This window comes from Salmo salar, chromosome 06 (genome assembly GCF_965601325.2).
Source record: "Salmo salar chromosome 06, fSalSal1, whole genome shotgun sequence".
Classification (NCBI taxonomy): domain Eukaryota; kingdom Metazoa; phylum Chordata; class Actinopteri; order Salmoniformes; family Salmonidae; genus Salmo; species Salmo salar.
Genome location: NC_138296.1, coordinates 41,658,188 through 41,681,583, shown reverse-complemented (window position 1 = coordinate 41,681,583; position 23,396 = coordinate 41,658,188). Strand labels below are relative to the sequence as shown.

General features: G+C 39.5%; 2 protein-coding genes across 5 annotated transcripts in view; both read left to right on the top strand.

Annotated features, from left to right (window-relative positions):
• Positions 1-5,979, top strand: part of LOC106607352 (interleukin-21 receptor) — a 60,975-nt gene extending 54,996 nt beyond the window's left edge. For all 3 annotated transcript variants that reach the window (XM_082976595.1, XM_014204241.3, XM_014204240.2), the window contains one exon: positions 4,018-5,979. In XM_082976595.1, coding sequence (XP_082832721.1) covers positions 4,018-4,719 — 702 coding nt within the window. In that variant the 3' untranslated portion in view covers positions 4,720-5,979. The remainder of the gene's footprint in view (positions 1-4,017) is intronic.
• A 3,285-nt stretch (positions 5,980-9,264) lies between these two features.
• On the top strand, positions 9,265-23,365 carry LOC106607353 (3-phosphoinositide-dependent protein kinase 1). 2 transcript variants are annotated; one of them, XM_014204242.3, is made up of 14 exons: positions 9,265-9,354; positions 17,233-17,424; positions 17,579-17,621; positions 17,805-17,942; positions 18,055-18,199; positions 19,413-19,510; positions 19,884-19,959; positions 20,173-20,241; positions 20,699-20,795; positions 20,908-21,081; positions 21,229-21,464; positions 21,761-21,818; positions 22,058-22,210; positions 22,309-23,365. In XM_014204242.3, exons 2-14 carry the CDS (start codon positions 17,335-17,337, stop codon positions 22,420-22,422), a joined length of 1,491 nt encoding a protein of 496 aa, XP_014059717.1. In that variant the 5' UTR covers positions 9,265-9,354; positions 17,233-17,334; the 3' UTR covers positions 22,423-23,365. The 2 variants fall into 2 exon arrangements, with proteins under 2 accessions (XP_014059717.1, XP_014059718.1); XM_014204243.3 differs by lacking the exon at positions 9,265-9,354 and adding an exon at positions 13,038-13,286.
• Positions 23,366-23,396: the final 31 nt, after the last annotated feature.

Sequence of the window (23,396 nt, the reverse complement as noted above, 5' to 3'; positions counted from 1 at the left end):
TTCACAGAGTTGTGTCAAGTTGGCTGGATGTCCTTTGGGTGGTGGACCATTCTTGATACACACGGGAAACTGTTAACCGTGAAAAACCCAGCAGCGTTGCAGTTCTTGACATACTCAAACCGGTGCGCCTGGCACCTACTACCATACCCCGTTCAAAGGCACTTAAATCTTTTGTCTTGCCCATTCACCCTCTGAATGGCACACATACACAAATCCATGTCTCAATTGTCACAAGGCTTAAAAATCTTTCTTTAACATGTCTCCTCTCTTTCATCTACACTGATTTGAAGTGGATTTAACAGGTGACATCAATAAGGGATCATAGCTTTCACCTGGTCAGTCTGTCATGGAAAGAGCAGGTGTTCCAAATGTTTTGTACACTCAGTGGATAGTGTTCAGTTTGTGTTCCTAGGCATTACGAATCAAGCTCCGCACAAACAGACATCCAACTGGAGCACACAGACAGTGGTGTAAAGTACTGAAGTACAAAAACTTAAGTACTACTTAAGTCGTTTTTGGGGGTATCTTTACTTTACTATTTATATTTTTGACAACTTTTATTTTAACTCCACTACATTCCGAAAGAAAATAATCTACTTTTTCTCCAGGTATTTTCCCTGACACCCAAAAGTACTCGTTACATTTTGTAAGCTTAGCAGGACAGGAAAATGGTCCAATTCACACACTTATCAAGAGAACATCCCTGGTCATCCCTACTGCCTCTGATCTGGTGGACTCACTAAGCACACATGCTTCGTTTGTAAATTATGTCTGAGTGTTGGAGTGTGCCCCTGGCTATCCAAAAATAAATTAAAAAAACTAGAAAATTGTGCCATCTGGTTTGTGTAAAATAAGGAATTTAAAACCAAATACTTTTAGACTTTTATTCAAGTAGTATTTTACTGGGTGACTTTTACTTGAGTCATTTGCTATTAAGGTATCTTTACTTTTACTCAAGTATTACAATTGGGTAATTTTTCCACCACTGCACACAGATATAATCATATCACATTTCACATGAATTATTATGTATTTATATCAGTGATGTAGTGGTAAAAAAAAAAATGGGTAATGGATAAGATGAACATTCCCCAATAAACGAAAAAGTATAACTGTATTGTTTGCATTTTAATGTAGGCCATGTCGAGATGTTCATATTGAAACATATCTTCTTTTTAAGTTCCTACTTTGTTTGATAAGACTAGTACAAATATGGGGCCGAGACCCCAACTTTGGGAACCACTGTACAAACCTCTCTCTCGGCTAGCTTCCCCTCTCTCCTCTGCATTCAGCCTCGATCACCACACCAGTGTCTCAGTAGCATACTCTCTGTTAAGCAAAGTTGTTATGAGAACTTAGTAGCCTATATGTTGCTCCTGCTGAGGTAGGCTCCGTTTAACGTTAGCTTCTTACTTCATCCTTCAATCTGGCTAAATAATACTAGCCAGAGCACTTCAACGTTGGTTAGTGCTATCCTACCCTAACCTAAATCCTTACCGTAACGATTTTACATTTAAACTGTAATGCGTTAGGGACGTCACAAGGATTCCGAATAGCATTGACTCTTCAAAGTTACTGCAATAGAAGTCTCTACTGGCAGCTAGCCACCTGACTGACTATTTACCAGTTGTGCTCTCATTCCCCCGAAAGTCGGTTTTTGTTTGTTTTGGGGATGTCTGTAGACACGGCAGGAGTCTCGGGACGGTTGTTAAAATCGCCTTTTGTACGGCATCTCGCAAACACTGTCTGAAGCCGAGCAGCATCTCTAGTTTTGCCTACCTATTCAATGAGCCGACTCCGAGTTTAGTTAGCTCGTTTCACGTCTCATGACCGACCTGTTCCGCGAGAGGGTGGAGTTAACCGTTTGAGGGAGTGGTGAATGTGCTACTAAAAAGGCTAATCCGGGGGACGAAGGTGAACATAACGAACAATTCGTTGGCAAAGAGGCGTGCGCGATTAGAACTCGGTCAGATCAAGAATATAATCGTCTTCATTTTTGTCATTTAGCAGACGCTCTTATCCAGAGCGACTTACAGTAGTGAGTGCATACATTTCAAACTTGTTTTCCTCTTCTGCGTACTGGTCCCCCGTGGGAATCGAACCCATAACCCTGATGTTGCAATCGCCATACTCTATTAACTGAGCTCGCATCAACGCTGGGAGCAATATTTAGATGTTGACTCATAATTTAGTTTCTTTATTGTGTACAAATTATATTGTAGCGACCTTCACCCAAAACCTAGCCAAAAGGTTTGGACCTATTGGCATATTATTTTATTTAACTAGGCAAGTCAGTTAAAAACAAATTCTTATTTACAATGACACTCTACCCCGGGCAAACCCTAACTACACTGGGCCAATTGTGCACTGCCCTATGGGACTCCCAATCACGGCCGGTTGTGATACAGCCTGGAATCAAACCGGAGTCTGTAGTGATGCCTCTAGCACTGAGATGCAGTGCCTTAGACCACTGCGCCACTCGGGAGCCCAAATGGTAATGGTTAAGGTGTTGGCTTGACAGTCGCTGGACCTATGTTCGAGTCCCCGTTGGGGCTACACCCCCAAATTTGCTACACTGGTGTCAGAAGTGGGATGGAGCAAGGGTGGCCATCAGAAAGCAGTGTACACGTGAGGAATTTGGTATTGAGATGCGTGGAGACACACTCTCCTGAAGGTAATTGGTAATGTAGTGACCTTAACCCAACACCTAGCGACCTCATCAAGAGGTTTGGACCTCTTGGTGTATTAGTTAAGGTGTTGGCTTGACAGTTGCTGGACCAGGGTTTGAGTCCCAGTTGGGGCTACACCCTGAATTTGCTTCAGTGTCCTCATATGTAATTATGGCCATGTCCATGACAGTCACATCATTTCAAAAGATTTAGTAGGCAGGAAAAAGCTACTGAAAGATAAACCAGAGTTACTGGAACCTGTGAAAACATCCTCTTGCAGCAGCCCACAGATATAAGACACTGATCTTGCACGCACTACAAGAACTGTAGATCGGTATCTTCACTTCTCTGTCACACATGAGACACATTAGATCGTATCCCTGCTCAACCCAATGTAAACCTAAACTAATCCGTTTATATAAAGGATGTACTTACTCTATGTTGCCCTTTCACTAAGCAGTATACATTTCTCTGAACTGCACAGATGTTCTGTGAGAAGTTCATAGTCATGAGGATGTCCACAGGGTTTGGTTATAGTTGAGGAGCATGACATAGCTGTAATAACTATGCTAACTACAGTCAGGTAGTCAGGTATACTAACGACAGTCAGGTAGATGTCTTATAGCATAAGCTCAATGTCAGTGATGAACGCACATAAAGTCCCTGATTATATAGTATAAAAATTACTTCACAGCAAATTACATTATATAAAGAAAGCATTCTGTCAATATATGATAAGCAGAGTCAGGTAGATGTTTTTTAAATGCCCTCTCTCTTTAGCTCTCTGACAGCTGTTAGTGGTGCAGTATGGCCACTTACTGCTGTCTTTTCAGATTAAAAACAGTGATTAGATTCTGCTGAATTGCTCTTCCCCCAGATAAGGTATTCTCGTGAAAAAGCTTGTCCATTCATATCTGTGGGCAACATCTTGCTCTGGAAGGGTTCAGAGTTGTACAAAATAACTGCCATCAGTTTCATAAACATTTCTAAATGTTAAAAAATAAAAAAGGTAATTCTTTCTGTGATTGATCTTCATATTGACGACCGAGGTGATAAGCTCTCATTCAGCCTTTTGCATTCAAGTATAGCTCAGTTGGTGGAGCATGGAGCTTGCAATTCGAGGTTGACCAATACATGAACAATTTAAACATGCATGACTAAGTCGCTTTGGATAAAAGCATCTGCTAAATGGCATGCTGTATATACAGTATATATACAGTATATATATATATATATACTGTATGAGCCTATAGGGGCAAGGGTTTGTTTCTGGACCGGGCGAGCCTACCTTTCACCTCAAGTGTACCTATTGCTCCTTAATCATCCATTTTATCATTATATTTTGCAGAAATGGGTTGGACCTGTCTTCGTCCTCAGTGAGCTGGATCCCTTGGAGAAAAACCCATCTACACAGATGATGACTGAGAAGCAGCTAGACATCCTCGGGCTGTCCAGGCTGAGTGTGGAGGAAGACAGCAGCAGCAGCAGTGGGGACCAGGGCACCTGTCACTCCGCTGGACACATCTCCATCGATACTGTGATGGTGTCTGGGGAGGAAGGAGCTTTGTCAGGGAGTTCTTGGGTGACATACAAGTGCAGCCAAGGTGGGGAAAGCTTCTCCCAATATACTGGAGGCAGCAGAGGAGGTATGGACAGTGAGGCGGAGGGGCCTCTTGGTGCTGGGGCAGAAGAGGAAGGAGGGTTATCTGGGCAGAGTGGAAGACGGACATCAACGGGCCTGCCTGCTATGAAGTGGCAGCTCCAGCTACAGGCCCGCAACCATCAACCAGAGCAGATTTCATTGGACTCAGAGGACGGCTACCCTCCCTTGGTGTTGGATCTGGACAGTGTGGACACCATTGACAGTGGAGTCTTTGTTGAGTCTGACTGTAGCAGCCCTGTGAACTCTAACTTTGAGTCTGAGGAGCAGATAGACTCTGGTTTACTGAGTGGGGTAGGCAGTTCCCCTTCTGAATATGTCAAACAGTGGGTGAGGGGTAACACTATGCAAGAGGACTCAACCAATTCAGGACAGAACAGGACGATGTGATGTCACCACCTCTGTCACTGACAGTGCTCCAGCATATTTGTAAAATTCCTTACTTTCCCTGGCATAGGTATATTGTTCATATTGTCATCATGTTTTTTTTTAAAGTGGAGTACGAATGATTTCTTCCAAACATAAAAATGGTTTATCGTAGTAATACAATAATATTGTTTGACAATAGTTGTCATGTTGCGTTATGTGAATAGATGTAGATAAGTCATTTTGGCCTTCCCAGGCCTAGATTTTGGCCTTCGTGTAATTAATCATTTTTTACGGCTTCATTTCTCATGCAAATTCCCTGTAGAAAGGGTATTGTTTTTATATCATGTTTGTCTTCTAATGTTTCTTATGTTTGTGACAATGGATCCAATTGAGGAGTTTGCATTCATTTTCAATCGCTTGTTAATTCTTTAAAGGGACAATCCGCAATTGCTAGATCAATTTTTTACTTATAAATTAATTATATAAACTCATTTATTCTTGAAGAATATAACTTTTAAATGCCTCATGAGCTTAGTTCAACTGTCGTACCCAATCAGAACCCAAAATATAAGCTTGTTTTACTCCAATGTTTGTAAACATTGTAAGTGGAAACAAAAACTGTATAGCCTCAAAATATACTTAAAATGTCGATATATTGGATGGTCATTCATTGCATCAATAGCACTGCCTATGAATTTATGAGTGGTTACATTTCTCCAGGCCCATCCCTCAGCTATTACCAAAACAGAGGCTGGTGGCTTTGTTATTGTTTCAACTAACGATTGCCCATTTAAAGTTTAAAAAAATTCTCATATGCATGATGAAGTCCCACAGTGGTCAAAACAATCTTATTAAGTAATGGGAGCGTTCCAACATTCAGATATTAGTGTCCTTTTTCTGTACGATACAAAAATGCATCAGAACACAGATTTAGGTCTGCTTTAATGCAGTTCTGTCATTGTATGCAAATGAAAAAGACCATTTCTCTTTACAATTTTAATTTGCTGATAAGAAATTATAGATATGTGTGGTAGTAAAAAAAAAGCTTGGCAGCGGTAGGCTACATCTGATAAATAGACTCGCCACTAGGTATCGAATTCTATAATCTAGATATTGCCGTTGCACTGTTATCACAATGAGTTGAACAACTGTCTAGTTTCCGTTAACAATCTTTGAGAAGGGTGAAACAGATGTATTTGACTGCACTGAAGAGTATGATAAAACATATTTTTATATGAATTTTGAGGAATATTATAATAAACTATAACTTAGTTCATTCTATTCATGATGCTTGACTGTGACTTATACACCAACACAAAACACCTTTTTTTTTTATTGCAAGAGTGCAATGTGAAATAGAAAATATTAGACATATGTTCATAAAAAATATTATGATGGGTTAATTTGAGCAATTAGATAGTAATTAGAAATGTTTTCCATTGTGTACTTTCCACATTACATTTAAAATGCATAATTTGCACATTATACATGACTTATGCATGTTTAGCCCTACAGACTCATGCTAAGATGAAGCTTCTACTGGCACTTTGTGCAGTTTGGAACATCATCCAACTATCAGAGAGCTGTTCTTCTGGAAGTACTGTACAATATTCCATTGTACTGTCCATTTTGTTAATGTTCAGATTCATGTACAGGAGTAAAAGATCATAACATAGGTGACATGAGTTGTGAAAAAAGGGTGTGTTTCTTCACAGAAATGACAGATCGACTCGCCTGTGTATCTGATTATTGGTTTACAATTACCTGTACTTTGAACATCACTGACAAGCCTGCAGATGTCAACAACACCCACTACTGGTTGAATTTCATCAGGCCTGATGAAGCTGTGTGAGCCTTATTGTGTGATGATAATGGATTCTTATGTTATGAATCTCTTGGTTCTGTCCATTGCATGAAGTGGAGAGATGAATACGCAACATTAAATGAAAAAAAAAAAAGATTATGCTGAGGATAAATAATTACTAATATCATTTGAATCACAAAAATCATGAACATTTTTCCACAGGAACAAATGTCCACTGGTGGAGATGGGGAACAGTTATGGTTGCACATTTGTGGCCGATTTTGATGAGAATGTAAGGTTTAACAACGCTTCATTTAATAGCGTAGACTGTTTCAATGTACGTCTTTGTTACAACATTGACTGCCAATCAAACTATGATAACTTGACAGACTTCGAACCATCCAGAAATAGTAAGTTCCCTGTGAAGATTATATTGATTTGCAATTCATGGGAAATTGCATGAAATAATTATGATTGTGCAAAATATATTTTTCTATAGCTGACAAATAAGTGTAATGTCTAACTCTCTGTCATCAGTTCAACCAACAGCTCCAAGTCATCTCGCTGTCCAGTGGACTTCAGAGGGTTACAAATGCACTTGGCAGAGTGGATATGAACACCATCCATATATAACAGAGTTCCTTCCATTAACAACTCTGCTTCTACAAATACCATGGCGATAAGGGCGAGGTAAAGTGTATTGTAATAAAGTCATGCTTCAATGTCTTGTTAAAGTCAATGGTTGTTTGATAAATTGTTTCCCGGATTTTTTTCTCAGGTGTTTTGTGTGTCCCCTCAAAACAAATCTCTTTTAATTGATAGATCTGGACTTAAGCCAGATACCACATATGTTCTGAAAGTGAGATCTGAGCTATATAAGTCCTCTGAATATAAAGGACAGTGGAGTCCGTGGAGTGCATTGGTGCAATTGAGGACTGATGCAAAGGAAGGTGAGAGAGATCTGCTTTGGAGACAAACTAGTTAAATCATATACCACTCTTACCTATCTCCTCTTTGTTATTGTCCCAAAATATGCCATGGAGAAACCATTTAGGCTGCGTTTAGACAGGCCAATTAGTGGAAAAAAATATTAGAATTTGACTGCTTCTCTAAACACAGCCATTGATGCATATACTATGTTTCTCCTTCAGCAGAACCAACTATAGTCCTTGTCCTCAGCAAGTTTGTATTTCCAGTTTGTGTGATTGCTGGAGTTCTGTTGTTTGTATTTTACAACTTAAAAATTGTGTCATGAGAGAGCGAGGCTGATTTGTAAGCACACAAACACAAATCATTTATAATCGTTTGGGCCATAGAATGAAGATAAAAACGTTCTATGATGTGCCAAGCCCCTTTTTTCCAAACTCTCTACAAAGATTATAACAAACATTTCCAGGTAAAGTCTACTAATTAATTAATTATTTCCCCAAAGTGGTCCTCATAACGTCTTCAAAATGGTCCCTGGGATAAAGTTAATATTTTAATAATTTTTTTCTCTATAGGACTGGCTTGAGTCAGAGTGCAATATGATACCAACATACAAAACAGAAGAGTTCCTGACCATCGATACTTTGATTATTGAGGCCAAACCTATAGCAGAGGACCAGGACTGCTCAGCTACAACCCCATATCCCCTAGCACAAGTTCACACTCCCTATGTTGGTCCCTCAGAGATGGACTGAGTCTGCAGTCACAGTCCAAATGGAAATGGTCCAGGGGACATCCCTTACACCCAGCTGCCCTGCTCTCCCCTGGAGCTCCAGTTTGGAGCGATGGTCACCTCTTTCTCTAAGGACCCTTCGGTCGCCTGCGAGGGGGACTCTGGATGCGAGGACTTAACACTCAGCCCTGACAGCAGCTTGCCTAATAGTCCTGTATCTAGTGAGCCAGAATGCACCTGCACTGATTACTGTATCCTACACGAAACCTCTAAAGGTTTTATCCCCACCGTTGTGCCCAAAGAGGTCTCTACTCATCCCTTGAAGAGTTATTGCATAGAGGGACCAGGTAAGGAGGAAACCTGTGCCACTGAGTGAAGTTACCAAATGTTACATCATATGCCAATAGGACACAGACGGCCTACCTCTTGGGTTGTGAAAATGTACTGAGCAAGGGGTGTTATAGTCTTTATAATTGCCTAAATTACATAATGTTGTCTTACGATCATTTGCAGTTTCTTATTTGTAATTCTGATGTAGAATTGTGTATACTATACTGTAATGAAATGTGTTTTGTCTGTTTGAAATAATGTACATTTTTTAAATTACTATATCAATTGTGTGATAGCTTAAATAGCTATTTTGGACCAGTTCATTTCAGAATTTGTCTGCACTGATGGCACCACTAGAGCCATTGATCCTTCAGTATGTGAGTTAACCACCAGAGGATGCTGCGACTCAACACTTGCTACTATCTATAGGAGAAATTGGCGAGGTGCAGTTTCTTGGATGACAATTGCAGCTATATGTAATATTTTGAAAGTAGTTTAATAATCCTGTAATTACTATGTCCTTTGATTTGTCTTGTATTACTTACTTGTTCGCTATTGTAAATACAATAATACATTGGTATGGTTTATATGTATCGTTTTCTATTTCGCAAAACAGTGGATAAGTAGCTATAGTTATCAGTAGAGGCAATTGCAACAATATATATGTATAGCCCACCAATGGTCTTCAACTTGCTTCATCTTTCATTCTTGGTGCAATTTCAAAACATACGCGCGTGCTACAAATGAACGTGAGTAAAATGTGTTGTTGTGATATGACGTCACGTTTCGGAAAAGAACCCAGTACGTAGCTAGCTTGCTTGAGGACTTCCATCCATGTCAGCAAGCAACCACTGGCCAGATAGTGAGTATCTGCCTGTGTTGCATTACCTGTCAGTTGGTTGTGGGAATGGTGAAAGTCAGGCAATGGTGATCTTATACTACTAACGTTAACAGTTAGCTAGGCAGCTTAGCTTGTGCGGGTAAGATTCACTTTCATGTTCGGTCTAACACAGTCAGCAGCTAGCACTGGTACTAGCTAACGTTAGCTATATTGCTACCTTAGCACATCCGTGTGTGCAGATGTCTTCGCAAATTTGGCTTGCAAAGATGTCTAATTTAAATTGATTGACAGACCAACATTTTTCACACTGTGGCAGCACTAGCTTACTAAACTCAACGATGATGGAGTTGAGCAGCGTTTAGTTGTGGGCGGACTGGAGTTCCGAGGTCAGTTAAAAAAAAATGTTAATTACGGATTTCAGCATCCAAAGAATAGTCCCCATTTACAAATGACATTGTCCTGTGTAAATTCGGGCTATTCTTGGGTGCTGAAATCCGTAGTTAAAAAAAAAAAAATAACGTTATTTTATGTGACGTCGGAGCTGCAGTCTGCCCACGCTAACGTTAGTCAGGGCTCAAATAGATCATAAATCGTTGAGTTTAGTCGGCTAGAAGGATTGTTCATTTAACATAGTAATGATGTTGGTTTTGGTTATCTGCTAGAGTATTACCACCGACCTGTGCCATAAAGGTCAGTTCTCTTGGCAGAGGATGTAGGCCAGGGTTCCCTAACTGGCGGCCTCCTGGCCGAATTTGGCCCACATTTGATTTTTATTTGCCCCCCGTTCCCAGTTTTCTGAGTAAGAAAAACTTATTTAAAATGTTTTTTTTATTTTTTATTGTTGGACATAAAAGACTGTTAAAACAAAAGCAAATCAGCTCCAAGTTATTTTAATTTAAGATACACTGTATTTGATCGTATATAAATGTCAGCAAGGTTTGAAAGGATTCTGTTTGAGTTAAATATGTCAGTTTGGGCTTCTTGCGGTCACTTTTTAGTCTACGAATTGTTTGTAATTATGTCTCAGCCACCTGACCATACGCACAAGAAAGAAAACAGCCCGCTACTGAATCTAGTTCCCTGATGGAGACCAATTACCCACACACATACAGAAGGCTACAGTCCTTCTGAGAGCTGTAATATTATAGGGTCATAGAGTACCACAGTCATTATACCCATAAAACCTAGCGGTCAAACAGAGAGACGGTTCGAATAGTTTTTCCACCATTCATTCTTCACACAGGGGATTTTAGAAACACTTAAAATAAGGGCTTTGTTTCATGTAGGCTTACCCTGGCGTGAGGTTTTGATAACCGTGTCAATCTCTCTAGGTCTAGGACAAGGTGATTTATCAATATATTCGCCTGGATTAACCCCCCCCCCCAAAAAAATTGAAATGCAAATTAGCTGCTAATGTGGCTATCATAAAGAACTACAAATGCCATGATGATCTGGGCGAGACTACCAAATTGAGGCGAAGTTAAGAATCTCTGGATTACCTATCTAATGTTAGTTAAACGTAGTAATGAATAAATTGGCTACATTTCTTTCAATTGACAATTCTGTGAACTGTGCAAGTTTTAAATTGACTTGTTAGCAAAGGTGTCAGCTAGAGATGACGTGTAGGACCTTTCACGGATTTGTAGTTTTGCATGTATACTTTGATGCTAATTAGCATTTTTTAATATGAGAGTAAATAGAGCCAAAAATACACTACCGTTCAAAAGTTTGGGGTAACTTAGAAATGTCCTTGTTTTCCATGAAAACATACATGAAATGAGTTGCAAAATGAATAGGAAATGTAGTCAAGATGTTGACAAGGTTATAAATAATGATTTTTAATTGAAATAATAATTGTATCCTTCAAACTTTGCTTTCATCAAAGAATCCTCCATTTGCAGCAATTACAGCCTTGCAAAATTTGGCATTCTAGTTGTCAATTTGTTGAGGTAATCTGAAGAGATTTCACCCCATGCTTTCTGAAGCACCTCCCACAAATTGGATTGGCTTGATGGGCACTTCTTACGTACCATACGGTCAAGATGCTCCCACAACAGCTCAATAGGGTTGGGATCTGGTGACTGTGCTGGCCGCTCCATTATAGACAGAATACCAGCTGACTGCTTCCTCCCTAAATAGTTCTTGCATAGTTTGGAGCTGTGCTTTGGGTCATTGTCCTGCTGTAGGAGGAAATTGTCTACAATTAAGCGCCGTCCACAGGGTATGGCATGGCGTTGCTAAATGGAGTGATAGCCTTCCTTCTTCAAGATCCCTTTTACCCTGTACAAATCTCCCACTTTACCATCACCAAAGCACCCCCAGACCATCACATTGCCTCCACCATGCTTGACAGATGGCGTAAAGCACTCCTCCAGCATCTTTTCATTTTTTTCTGCATCTCACGAATGTTCTTTGATCCGAACACCTCAAACTTAGATTCATCTGTCCATAACACTTTTTTCCAATCTTCCTCTGCCCAGTGTCTGTGTTCTTTTGCCCATCTTAATCTTTTATTTTTATTGGCCAGTCTGAGATATGGCTTTTTCTTTGCAACTCTGCCTAGAAGGCCAGCATCCCGGAGTCGCCTCTTCACTGTTGACGTTGAGACTGGTGTTTTGCCCATACTATTTAATGAAGCTGCCAGTTCAGGACTTGTGAGGTGTCTGTTTCTCAAACTAGACACTCTAATGTACTTGTCTTCTTGCTCAGTTGTGCAACAGGGCCTCACCTCCCACTCCTCTTTCTATTCTGGTTAGAGCCAGTTTGTGCTGTTCTGTGACGGGAGTAGTACACAGCGTTGTACGAGATCTTCAGTTTCTTGGCAATTTCTCGCATGGAATAGACTGATGAGTTTCAGAAGAAGGTTCTTTGTTTCTGGCCATTTTGAGCCTGTAATTGAACCCACAAATGCTGATGCTCCAGATACTCAACTCGTCTAAAGAAGGCCAACACAACGTGCCATTGGTACACAGGAGTGATGGTTGCTGATAATGGGCCTCTGTACGCCTATGTAGATATTCCATAAAAAATCTACCATTTCCAGCTACAATAGTCATTTGCATCATTAACAATGTCTACATTGTATTTCTGATCAATTTGATGTTGTTTTAATGGACAATTTTCAAAAACAAGGACATTTCTAAGTGACCCCAAACTTTTGAATGGTAGTGTATATATTGATAAAAGTCACCTTGTCCAAGAGAGATTTACATGGTTATCAAAACATCACGCCAGGGTAAGCCTACACGAAACACAGCCCTTATTTTAAGTGTTTCTAAAATCCCTTATGGGAAAAATGAATGGTAGAATACGATTCTAACCATTTCCATTTTTGACCGCTAGGTTTTATGGCTATTATGACACCTCCACTGTGGGGCTCTATGGATAAGCTTAAACACAAACATTTAAGGAAGCTCTCTTTCTCACCTAGGCAAGACGTGTCACAACAGGAAACCACAATGATCTTAATCCGTTCATAAAATAATGTTGTTTAAAAATACAGATTCATGACCTTGTGTTTAAGTTTCCTAGAACACAGGTAATTTACTTTTATTGGCTTGTTTACTGCCAGACTAGGCTATGATTTCCTGTCTCTAGGACAGATGGCTTTGATTGTCCCAGTTAATTATTAACTTTTTTGTTTTTACAGTAAGAGCTGTTTTCTTCTAAATTGTACATTTCTATGTGCAAAGGGACATACCCTTCTGGTTTCTGTGGTTTATAGTTGTGTCATGGTGTTGTTGTAGCACTGCTTTCTGTGGCAGGTGTCTGGAGTGGAAAGTACCCTACACCAGGGATTATCAACTAGATTCAGTCACAGGCTGTTTTTGTTTTTTTCTTGAGTGGATGGTCAGAGGTTGGAAAATAATAACAAATCATTTGTGCACTAGATTCTACTCTGCTGAAATAGTATGTGCATTACAGTATTTGCATTCTAAAGGTATAATTCACAGGTAAGACCAATTTCAAAAGGTATTATTAAGTTTGAGATAAACGTTAATTTATTTGATATTTTTGTATCTTTGAATAACTTTTAATGGAAGTTATATGTTCCTTGTTTAGAAATTGTAGGCTCTATTTTCAGCTGGCGCTAAGGAGTTGCAAGTGTCAAAAGCATGTTAGTAAGTGTTCGTTTGCAATTTCGTCATGTAAAAACTGGCGCACAATTGATTTATTTAACCAGTCAGTCAATAAATAATATAATAACACTCGTAGGAAAGGTTTTCATATTTGGCTCACAGTCTGTGGATACTATACGATAAGAAAGGTTCAAAATGTATGTAAAACATCACAGCACAATTGAAAAATATATGGCACATGGAAACCAAACAAGAGTGGTCTATGGTGATAGGTGGGATGGGCTGAGCGTGGCTGAGGGGTGGGATTAAAGAGTTTATTTTCAGTAATGTATTATTGTTATGTGATTATTTGTAGACTAAAAATGTACCGCAAGAAGCCCAAACATTGAAATTATTATGTTTTATTCAAATATACAGTACCAGTCAAAGGTTTGGACACACCTACTCATTCAAGGGTTTTTCTTTATTTTTACTATTTTCTACATTGTAGAATAATAGTGAAGACATCAAAACTATGAAATAACACATAAGGAATCATGTAGTAATCAAAAAAGTGTTTAATAAATATAATATTTGAGATTCTTCAAAGTAGCCACCCTTTGCCTTGATGACAGCTTTGGACACGCTTGGCGTTCTCTCAACCAGCTTCACCTGGAATACTTTTCCAACAATCTTGAAGGAGTCCCCACATATCCTGAGCACTTGTTGGCTGCTTTTCATTCACTCTGTGGTCCAACTCGTCCCAAACCATCTCATTTTGGTTGAGGTCGGGTGATTGTGGAGGCCAGGTCATCTGATGCAGCACTCCATCACTCTCCTTCTTGGTCAAATAGCCCTTACAAATCCTGGAGGTGTGTTGAGTCATTTTCCTGTTTAAAAACAAATGATAGTCCCACTAAGCGTAAACCAGATGTGATGGCATATCGCTGCAGAATGCTGTAGTAGCCATGATGGTTAAGTGTGCCTTGAATTCTAAATAAATCACTGACAGTGTCTCCAGCAAAGCACCATCACACCACCTCCTCCATGCTCCACAGTGGGAACCACACATGCGAAGATCATCCATTCACCTACTCTGCGTCTCACAACAACACGGCAGTTGGAACCAAAAATCTCAAATTTGGACTCATCAGACCAAAGGACAGATTTCTACCGGTCTAATGTCCATTTCTTGTGTTTCTTGGCCCAAGCAAGTCTTCTTCTTATTGGTGTCCTTCAGATGGGGTTTCTTTGCAGCATTTCGACCATGAAGGCCTAATTCACGCAGTCTCCTCTGAACAGTCGATGTTGAGATGTGTCTGTTACTTGAACTCTGAGAAGCATTTATTTGGCCTGCAATCGGAGGTGCAGTTAAGTCTAATGAACTTATCCTCTGCAGCAGAGTTAACTCTGGGTCTTTCTTTCCTGTGGCGGTCCTCATGAGAGCCATTTTCATCATAGAGCTTGATGGTTTTTACATTTGAAGAAACTTTCAAAGTTCTTGAAATGTTCTGCATTGACTGACCTTCATGTCTTAAAGTAATGATGGACTGTAATTTCTCTGCTTATTTGAGCTGTTCTTGATATAATATGAACTTATGGTCTTTTACCAAATAGGGCTATCTCTTGTATACCACCCCTACCTTGTCACAACACAACTGATTGGCGCAAATGCATTAAGAAGGAAAGAAATTCCACAAATTAACTTTTAACAAGGCACACCAGTTAATTGAAATGCATTCCAGGTGACTACCTCATGAAGCTGGTTGAGAGAATGTCAAGAGTGTGCAAAGCTGTCATCAAGGCAAAGGGTGGCTACTTTGAAGAATCTAAAATAGAAGTTATATTTTGATTTGTTTAACACTTTTTTGGTTACTACATGATTCCATATGTGTTATTTCCACAAATAACCAGGCTCCCGAGTGATGCAGCGGTCTAAGGTACTGCATCTCAGTGCTTCAGGCGTCACTACAGACACCCTGGTTCGATTCCAGGCTGTATCACGGTGTAGGCCGTCATTGTAAATAAACATTTGTTCTTAACTGACTTGCCTAGTTAAATAAAGGTTAAATTGTAAAACATTTAGAAAAACATTTCATACTTGATGTCTTGACTATTATTCTACAATGTAGAAAATAGTATAAATAAAGAAACTTCTTGAATGAGTAGGTGTGTCCAAACCTTTGGCTGGTACTGTATATTTCAATACAACATCATTTCAAACATTGCTTACATTTTGTATACGATGAAATATACATTATCTCTATTATGGGTGGGAATACTATTGGAACAGATTTACAAAATTAAAAATCACTTGGAGCTGATTTGCTGTTGTTATTAGTCTTTTATGTCCAACAATTAAATATATATATTTTGGGGGGAGGGTTTTGCTCAGAAAACTTGGGGGTGGGGCAAATAAAATGAAATGCAGGCCAAATTAGGCCCATGGGCCGCCAGTTGGGGAACCCTGCCCTACACAAAAAAACTGGATAGGTGCTGCTAGATATGGGCGCCATGCTGCTTGTGTTTCTATTGTTTTGATGGTTGCTTCTCTCAATGGACTCATTCACCAGTGTCTCTAAACCTTGTGTGTTCTGTTGTAGCTTAAGTCGACGATCACTTAGCCTAATAAAAGTAATTAATGAAAGTAACTTGCTACCATAACTTCATGATTGTCCCAGGTTAATATTCTATAAGATAAACAACAGCTATTAATGTTTAAAAAAAAAATATATATATATATATATATATATATATTTATTTATTTAACTAGGCAAGTCAGTTAAGAACAAATTCCTATTTAAAATGACGGCCTAGGAACAGTGGGTTAAGGTTAACTGCCTTGTTAAGGGGCAGAACGACAGATTTTTACCTTGTCAGCTCGGGGATTCAATCTAGCAACCTTTCGGTTACTGGCCCAATGCTCTAACCACTAGGCTGCCTGCCACCCCATGCTATGTTGTTGTCTTAAGTCTCTCTTTATGTAGTGTTGTGTTGTCTCTTGTCGTGATGTGTATTTTGTCCTATATTTTTATTTAATTTATTTTTAATCCCAGCCCCCGTCCCCGCAGGAGGCATTTTGCCATTTGGTAGGCCGTTATTGTAAATAAGAATTTGTTCTTAAAACTGACTTGCCTAGTTAAATAAAGAAGCATGGCAGCAACACATGACAACACAGCATGGTAGCAACACAACATGACAACAATGTGGTAGCAAAACAACATGGCAGCAGCACAATATGGTAGCAGCACAAAACAGGGTACAAACATTCTTGGGCACAGACAACAGCACAAAGGGGAAGACGGTAGAGACAACAATACATCACGCAAAGCAGCCACAACTGTCAGTAAGAGTGTCCATATTGAGTCTTTGAATGAAGAGATTGAGATAAAACTGTCCAGTTTGAGTGTTTGTTGCAGCTGGATCCAGTCGCTAGCTGCAGCGAACTGAAAAGAGGAGTGACCCAGGGATGTGTGTGCTTTGGGGACCTTTGACAGAATGTGTTGTATGTAGAGGATGAGGGCTGCAGTAGATATCTCAGATATTAAAGACCCTTTCTCTCTTGGAGTCTTACTTGAATAATGAAATGGTAATTATAAGGAATTGGAACAGCACCTGTAGTCATGCGTGAAAAAAACCCATAAACAAGAACCCTCCCTGTGCGGAAGCAGCATGCTAGTTTATCAGCTGTGGGTTACTCGCTGTATGGTGGTTGTGTGTGTGTGTGTGTGTGTGTGTGTGTGTGTGTGTGTGTGAGAGAGAGAGGGGAGGGAAAGTGTGGTGTAGCGTCGTTTTTTTTGTTATGCGACTGTTGTTTTTCTGTCTCTGTACATCCTTTAAGGTATGATGCCGTTCCTATTCTGTCCAGCATCATCCTGTGTTCCTCCCCTCCACCTTCTATGGTAAGAATCACCTGGACTCCAATTTGTTCCTCCACCTAAGAATGGAGGGCCCTCAAGCCTCCCCAAAGCTTGGAAAGCAGCCAGAGGACTTTAAATTTGGTCGAATTCTAGGAGAAGGCTCCTATTCAACAGTAAGTCCTCGTACATTTTCTATGGTGTTGTATTTTGTGTGTGGGGCTTACAGATTACAGTTGCAGTCATATTAATTACTTTTTATTTTCTATTGTTGGTAAAGGGTTGATGGATTGTTAAAAAAAATCTTTGTTGATTGCAAACTTGTTTCAGGTTGTGCTGGCAAGAGAACAGGCCACAGGGAAGGAATATGCTAGTAAGACACTACAAATATGTTTTCTCTTGTTGCATGATGCTGATGATCCTCAAGTGACTGTCCTGGATTCTTATAACTTAAATGCATTTGTGCTAAACAATAATGCTCTTTGAAGTGAGGAAACTGGAATTTGATTCAGTCATAAACACAGAGTGAAGCATATCGGTTTGAATTGTGTTTCAGTGAAGATTCTGGAGAAGATGCACATCCGGAAGGAGAACAAGGCACATTGCGTGACGCGAGAGAGGGATATCATGTCAAGCTTAGACCATCCATTTATCGTCAAGCTCTACTTCACATTTCAAGATGTGAAAAGGTTGTGTATCCTTTGAAATAATCAGAACATGGCCTACTTCAAGACTTCTGCATAATAATATCTGGTCTCATCTATTTTGTGATCTTAATACCATTATCCTTAACTGCCTGCTGTTAGATTTTGGCATAAGCTATGCAAGAAATGGGGAATTACTGAAATACATTCGCAAAATAGGCTCATTCGATGAGACGTGCACTAGATTCTACTCTGCTGAAATAGTATGTGCATTACAGTATTTGCATTCTAAAGGCATAATTCACAGGTAAGACCAATTTCACAATGTATTATTAAGTTTGACAAACATTAATTTATTTGATATTTTTGTATCATTTTTTTATGGAAGTTTTATAATGTTCCTTGATTAGAAATTGTGGGCTCTGTTTTCGGCTGCCGCTAAGGAGGCGCAAGTGTCAAACGCACGTTAGTTTGCAATTTTGTCATGTAAAAACTGGCACACTGGCATTTTCCAGACCTAATGCCAGGTTCGGCAATTTACCTATCTAACATCAGCTCACTTGCGCTGAGTAAACATTTGAGGTTTTTGCCCTCTGCTTTTTCATTATTCACAATTCACATACTTGCATACTATATAAACATTTTGGAGAATCTGCCTAGCACATAGATAACGATACAATCGACAGGAACCTAGTATTGAATAGACGTGCAAATGTTATGGGTAAAGACACTTGAATTGAAAATATACTGCACATCCTAAAACATGCACACATATGCCGACCTGCGTACTTGATTTCACTTGTTCAAGTATCGATCCCCAGCTCCAAAGAGTGCCTCTCATCTGGTTACCAAAGACGCACTCCTCCAAACGTATTTAAATTATTCAGTCCTATAATGCAGTATCAATGGTAGGCCTAAGCTATATTTTGCTTATTGAGGATGTGCCTCACACATACAATACAATTTACAGGAGCCTTGTATTTCTTTTATTCAGGAAAAGTTTGACGCATAAAGACATATAAGCTAGGCTAGGCTCGTTGAAACCAATTACAACAACGTTGACTTCCAACACTCCAAACAGGCTATTGAGCAGACTCGTTACTGTAGCCTATGCTATTTAATAAACTTTAGTATCAATCCAAAATGGACCAGGACGAAAGAATATTCTGTGCCTCCAGCTGAATTGGAAGTGATGACAACACAAAGACTGTCAATAACCAACAGAACTTGAGACAAACGCATGCAGCATTAAGCCATGGAACGCATTGATTGGCCAGTGAGTGGCCAAGCCCTCGTCACACCTACAACTTGTTCATTCATCAAAACCTAGCCCTTTTGCGCCACTGCCAGCTATTGTAGTTATAATTCCGTCTGTGAAAATGGCAAAAATATTTCTGACACACCCCTGAACCTATAGCGCTATCGCCAGCGCTTAGATTTACCACTGCATTATGTTTGTTAAAATGTCATGATATGAATTTTATTTGAAGGTTTTAAATGGTGTGGCTTTTTCTTTACAGGGACCTCAAACCAGAGAATATTTTACTGAATGAGGACATGCACATTCAAATAACAGACTTTGGAACTGCAAAACAACTCTCATCAGATAGTACACAAAGTAATTTAACACATATTGCTTTGTCTTTGTGTAATTTTCCTCCAGTTTGTTGATAGACTAAGTACAGTACATTGGTTTGTTTACCCCTTATCGTATTGCGGTTAACTTATCTATCTATACCTCTCTAAAGGCTAACAAACGTGTTTTTGTTATTTATAGGAACATGCACAATGGTCTCTGGACTTCATAGATATGGAAGCAAATTATAGCAAATTGCTAGTTATATAGTGCTCAGAATATCATTTGAATAGGTATGAGTCAATAGTGCCATTTTAAGCACAATTTACTCAAGATATCTTCAGTGAAGGTACCAAATGTGTCATGTGAATAATTTGTCCATACTTATAGTTCATATGATTGTTTTATTTTGCAGACAGAGCAAATTCCTTTGTTGGAACAGCTGAGTATGTTTCTCCAGAGCTACTGACTCAGAAATCTGCCTGCAAAAGGTAGTTTGACTCGAATTCAGTACCCTGATATGAATCCAATATTCAAGTTATCTGTGTAGTTCTCTGTTACTGTATCACTTCTAGCCTCGCTTGCCATGCTTTATGCAGCTGGGAACAAGACTCGTGTATTTCTGGCCATGTTTACATCACTATGATAAAACTCAACACTGAAAAAAGTTAACTGATTCTGTCATGTTTTCTGGTGTCTTTTAGCTCTGACCTTTGGGGTTTAGGCTGTATCATCTACCAGTTGGTTGCAGGATTGCCGCCATTTAGAGCTGGGTAAGTTGCGTGTCATACATTATTATTTTCCTTTTATTCAGGTAAAATATTTGAGAAGCATCATTGTCAGGGGCATTGCAGAAGCGCACTTTGTGATTTGGTAAACAATTTAGTCTATTTGTTATCGCTGTCTAAAAACACTGTGTGAAATAACAGGAAGTTATGGCTGTGGTGTTTATGACTTGTTTGTGCATTGAGTGCCTGGAGGCTTGAAGAAACCCCAGTCACACTGTCACATGGCAGCAGCTTCATGGTTCAACAATAAACCAACACATTTACCTCAAAGTCCTTTCAAAGCCAAGTACAGTGACAGTTGTGTATACTGTATGCATCTGCCACTTCCAGGCAATCAAGCCCCAAAGAAGACATCATTATGACACAAGTTCTAACATGTGCCTTGCACTCTCATATGATCTTCTGTCTGTCCATGTGGTTGATGATGTTATTTGCTCACCAGGAATGACTACCTGAAATTCCAGAAGATTATTAAACTGGAGTATGAATTTCCTGATCAATTCTTTCCTAATGCGAAGGATCTAGTGGAACAGCTTCTAGTGAGTCTAATCATATGAATTATTAAAATACATTCGGATGTTGTTCCTCAGTTTCATACTAAGACCCAATGAGTCTCATTATTAACTAAGCATTGCTTTATTTTTGTGGTAGTGCTTGGATCCCTCCAACCGATTAGGTTGTGAGGAGATGGGTGGGTACAACCCTCTCAGAGCCCATTTTTTCTTTGAGGCCGTCACATGGGAGAACCTTCACCTACAGACACCCCCAAAACTCACCCCCTACCTGCCAGCCATGGCTGAGGATGATGAGGACTATTATGGAAACGTAGGTTTTTCCCTCTTGACATATTATGATTAAAGGGTGACACAAATCCTTGTTGACATATTGTTTCCCCAATATGTCAAGTTGGCGTGTCCTTGTTTTGTAATCTGTACTGAAAACACCCTGATCATGACATGGTTCCATCCACAGTATGATGACCTCCTCAGCCAGTTCAGCAACATGCAGGTTGTCCAGTCCAGCTCCTTTCAACCACTGTTTGTGGCCAACCCCAGTCCCATCCCCAACTCCAACCCTGCACAAAGGCCCAACAGCAACATCGAGCAGTACATTCATGACCTGGACAACAACTCCTTTGAGCTGGACCTGCGGTTTTCCACTGAGGTGAAGCGGCTACTGCTTGAGAAGCAGACAAGCAGAAACCCCTGGTAGGCCTGCAGCGATGTCCTTGCGAGCAAAACATGTTTTTGTGGACAGAGTGTCAGAAGACTGATTAACTGTCAATATTATCTCACCATAATATTGACACATATTGTAGTTGATGATCTCATGCTCATCTGTTGGGATTCCTATGTGTACTTACAATATTTACACAATTCTATGTTTGATATCTTGTAAACATGAAGCACTTTACCTAAAGACAATACAACGCCAACAATAATATGATATACTGTGAACTGTATCAAGAAAGATTTGGGGAATTCACTTTTTTTTATCTATTAAGGAATCAGTTTGTGGAGAATAATTTGATCCTCAAGATGGGACCAGTGGACAAAAGGAAGGTAAGGATTTATGTAATCCTAAAATACTGTACAGTAATGTTCTATTTTTCAGTTTGAAGGGGAGGAGTGAATGTCTTGATACTGTACTCTTCCAACCCTAAAGCAACATACTGCCCTCCTCTGGCAGTAGTTTGCAATTGCTGCCAGGAATCAATTTGGGACATCTTGAACTATACTGACTTTACCTACAGGCAAGGGATTTATTTTTTATGTCTGAGAATCGCTCTCTGCTTTTACAGGGGCTGTTTGCACGTCGGCGCCAGCTATTGTTGACTGAGGGACCACACCTTTACTATGTGGACCCAGTTAACAAGGTTTTGAAAGGAGAGATCCCCTGGTCCCCCGCACTGCGCCCAGAGGCCAAGAACTTCAAGACCTTCTTTGTCCATACAGTAATGAATTAGTCTATTGCAACTAATAGCTCACCCTTAGCTAACAAAACTCTCTTTATAAAACTATCAGTAACAGTGACCTATCTTCCTCTTTGCAGCCAAACAGAACATACTATCTGATGGACCCGTGCGGGAATGCTGACAAATGGTGCAACAAAATTCAAGAAGTGTGGCAAAAGATCTATAACACGCATTTTAACTCATGCATGTAGGTTGGGTGCACTATCTTTTGAAGACAGGTCTTACCCTGTTATGACAGGAGACAGAGAATGAAGGCGTTAATTCATAAATGAATTAAAACACCTAGCTGTAATGTAGCTTACAAGTCGGTTTCCCTATTACTCCACACATTTAATTTCTTGTAGGGCAGCAGGTTCAGGGCATGTTCCATTGTAATGCAGAATTTGATACATTCAGCTGGATCTAAAGCCATTCTGGTATAGAAAGGCCCTATTATTCAAGGAAGTAGAATGGCTATTGCAACTATTCTAACTGATGATTTCTTAGGCTTGGATGGTCTCATGTCTGACATGGTGGCCTTGGTACTCTTAAGCTATTTGTCTTCTGTAGCAGAGAATAAACTTTGGTCAAACCACATGGGCTGGTGCTGCTTTAGAAATGAGGAGTTGACTTGGATGTTGGTTGAACAGTTCATCAAAATTGCAAAGGAGGATGTTGTAGCCTGTTTTGGCTGTTCTCAGTTCTGGGAGAAGTTGATTGTAAATGTTAGACAGATATTTTGTTAGTCTATTCTACCGACCATTGCTGTGATGTACAAAATGGGATGCAAGTAAAGTGTAAGATGTATATTTTGTATTTGTTTTAGGCTTCTATCCTTTGCTGATTCATCCTCATGTTATCCAAACAGTTCAAATGTGGTAATCATTTGGATAATGTCCCAGCTCCATGTTTACATAATTTAAATGTAAATCAATTGAATGTAAATAGTTGATAATGGTAAATTATGATATTTTGCTACTTTTTGTTGTAATCTATATTTTATTTATGGATGGTGACATGGTTATGTTTTACATAAATATATGTGGGCCTGGCCTATTTTGTTGTGTGCAAGTTTCAAATTGATAATTGGAAGAATGCAGCATATATATATATATAAGGTGGCTTGGTAATAAAAGCATGTGGGATTTTGGCAAACGTCCTGTGTTTATTTATACTTAGCTTGGGT

What these genes read in the sequence shown, in the direction of transcription:
- LOC106607353 (XM_014204242.3), top strand. Translation starts at nt 17,335, where the DNA reads ATGGAGGGCCCTCAAGCCTCCCCAAAGCTTGGAAAGCAGCCAGAGGAC. An exon ending in CACAGGGAAGGAATATGCTA is followed by an intron (nt 17,622 to 17,804) that starts GTAAGACACTAC and finishes ATTGTGTTTCAG; the next exon opens with TGAAGATTCTGGAGAAGATG. An exon ending in TTGCCGCCATTTAGAGCTGG is followed by an intron (nt 20,242 to 20,698) that starts GTAAGTTGCGTG and finishes TTTGCTCACCAG; the next exon opens with GAATGACTACCTGAAATTCC.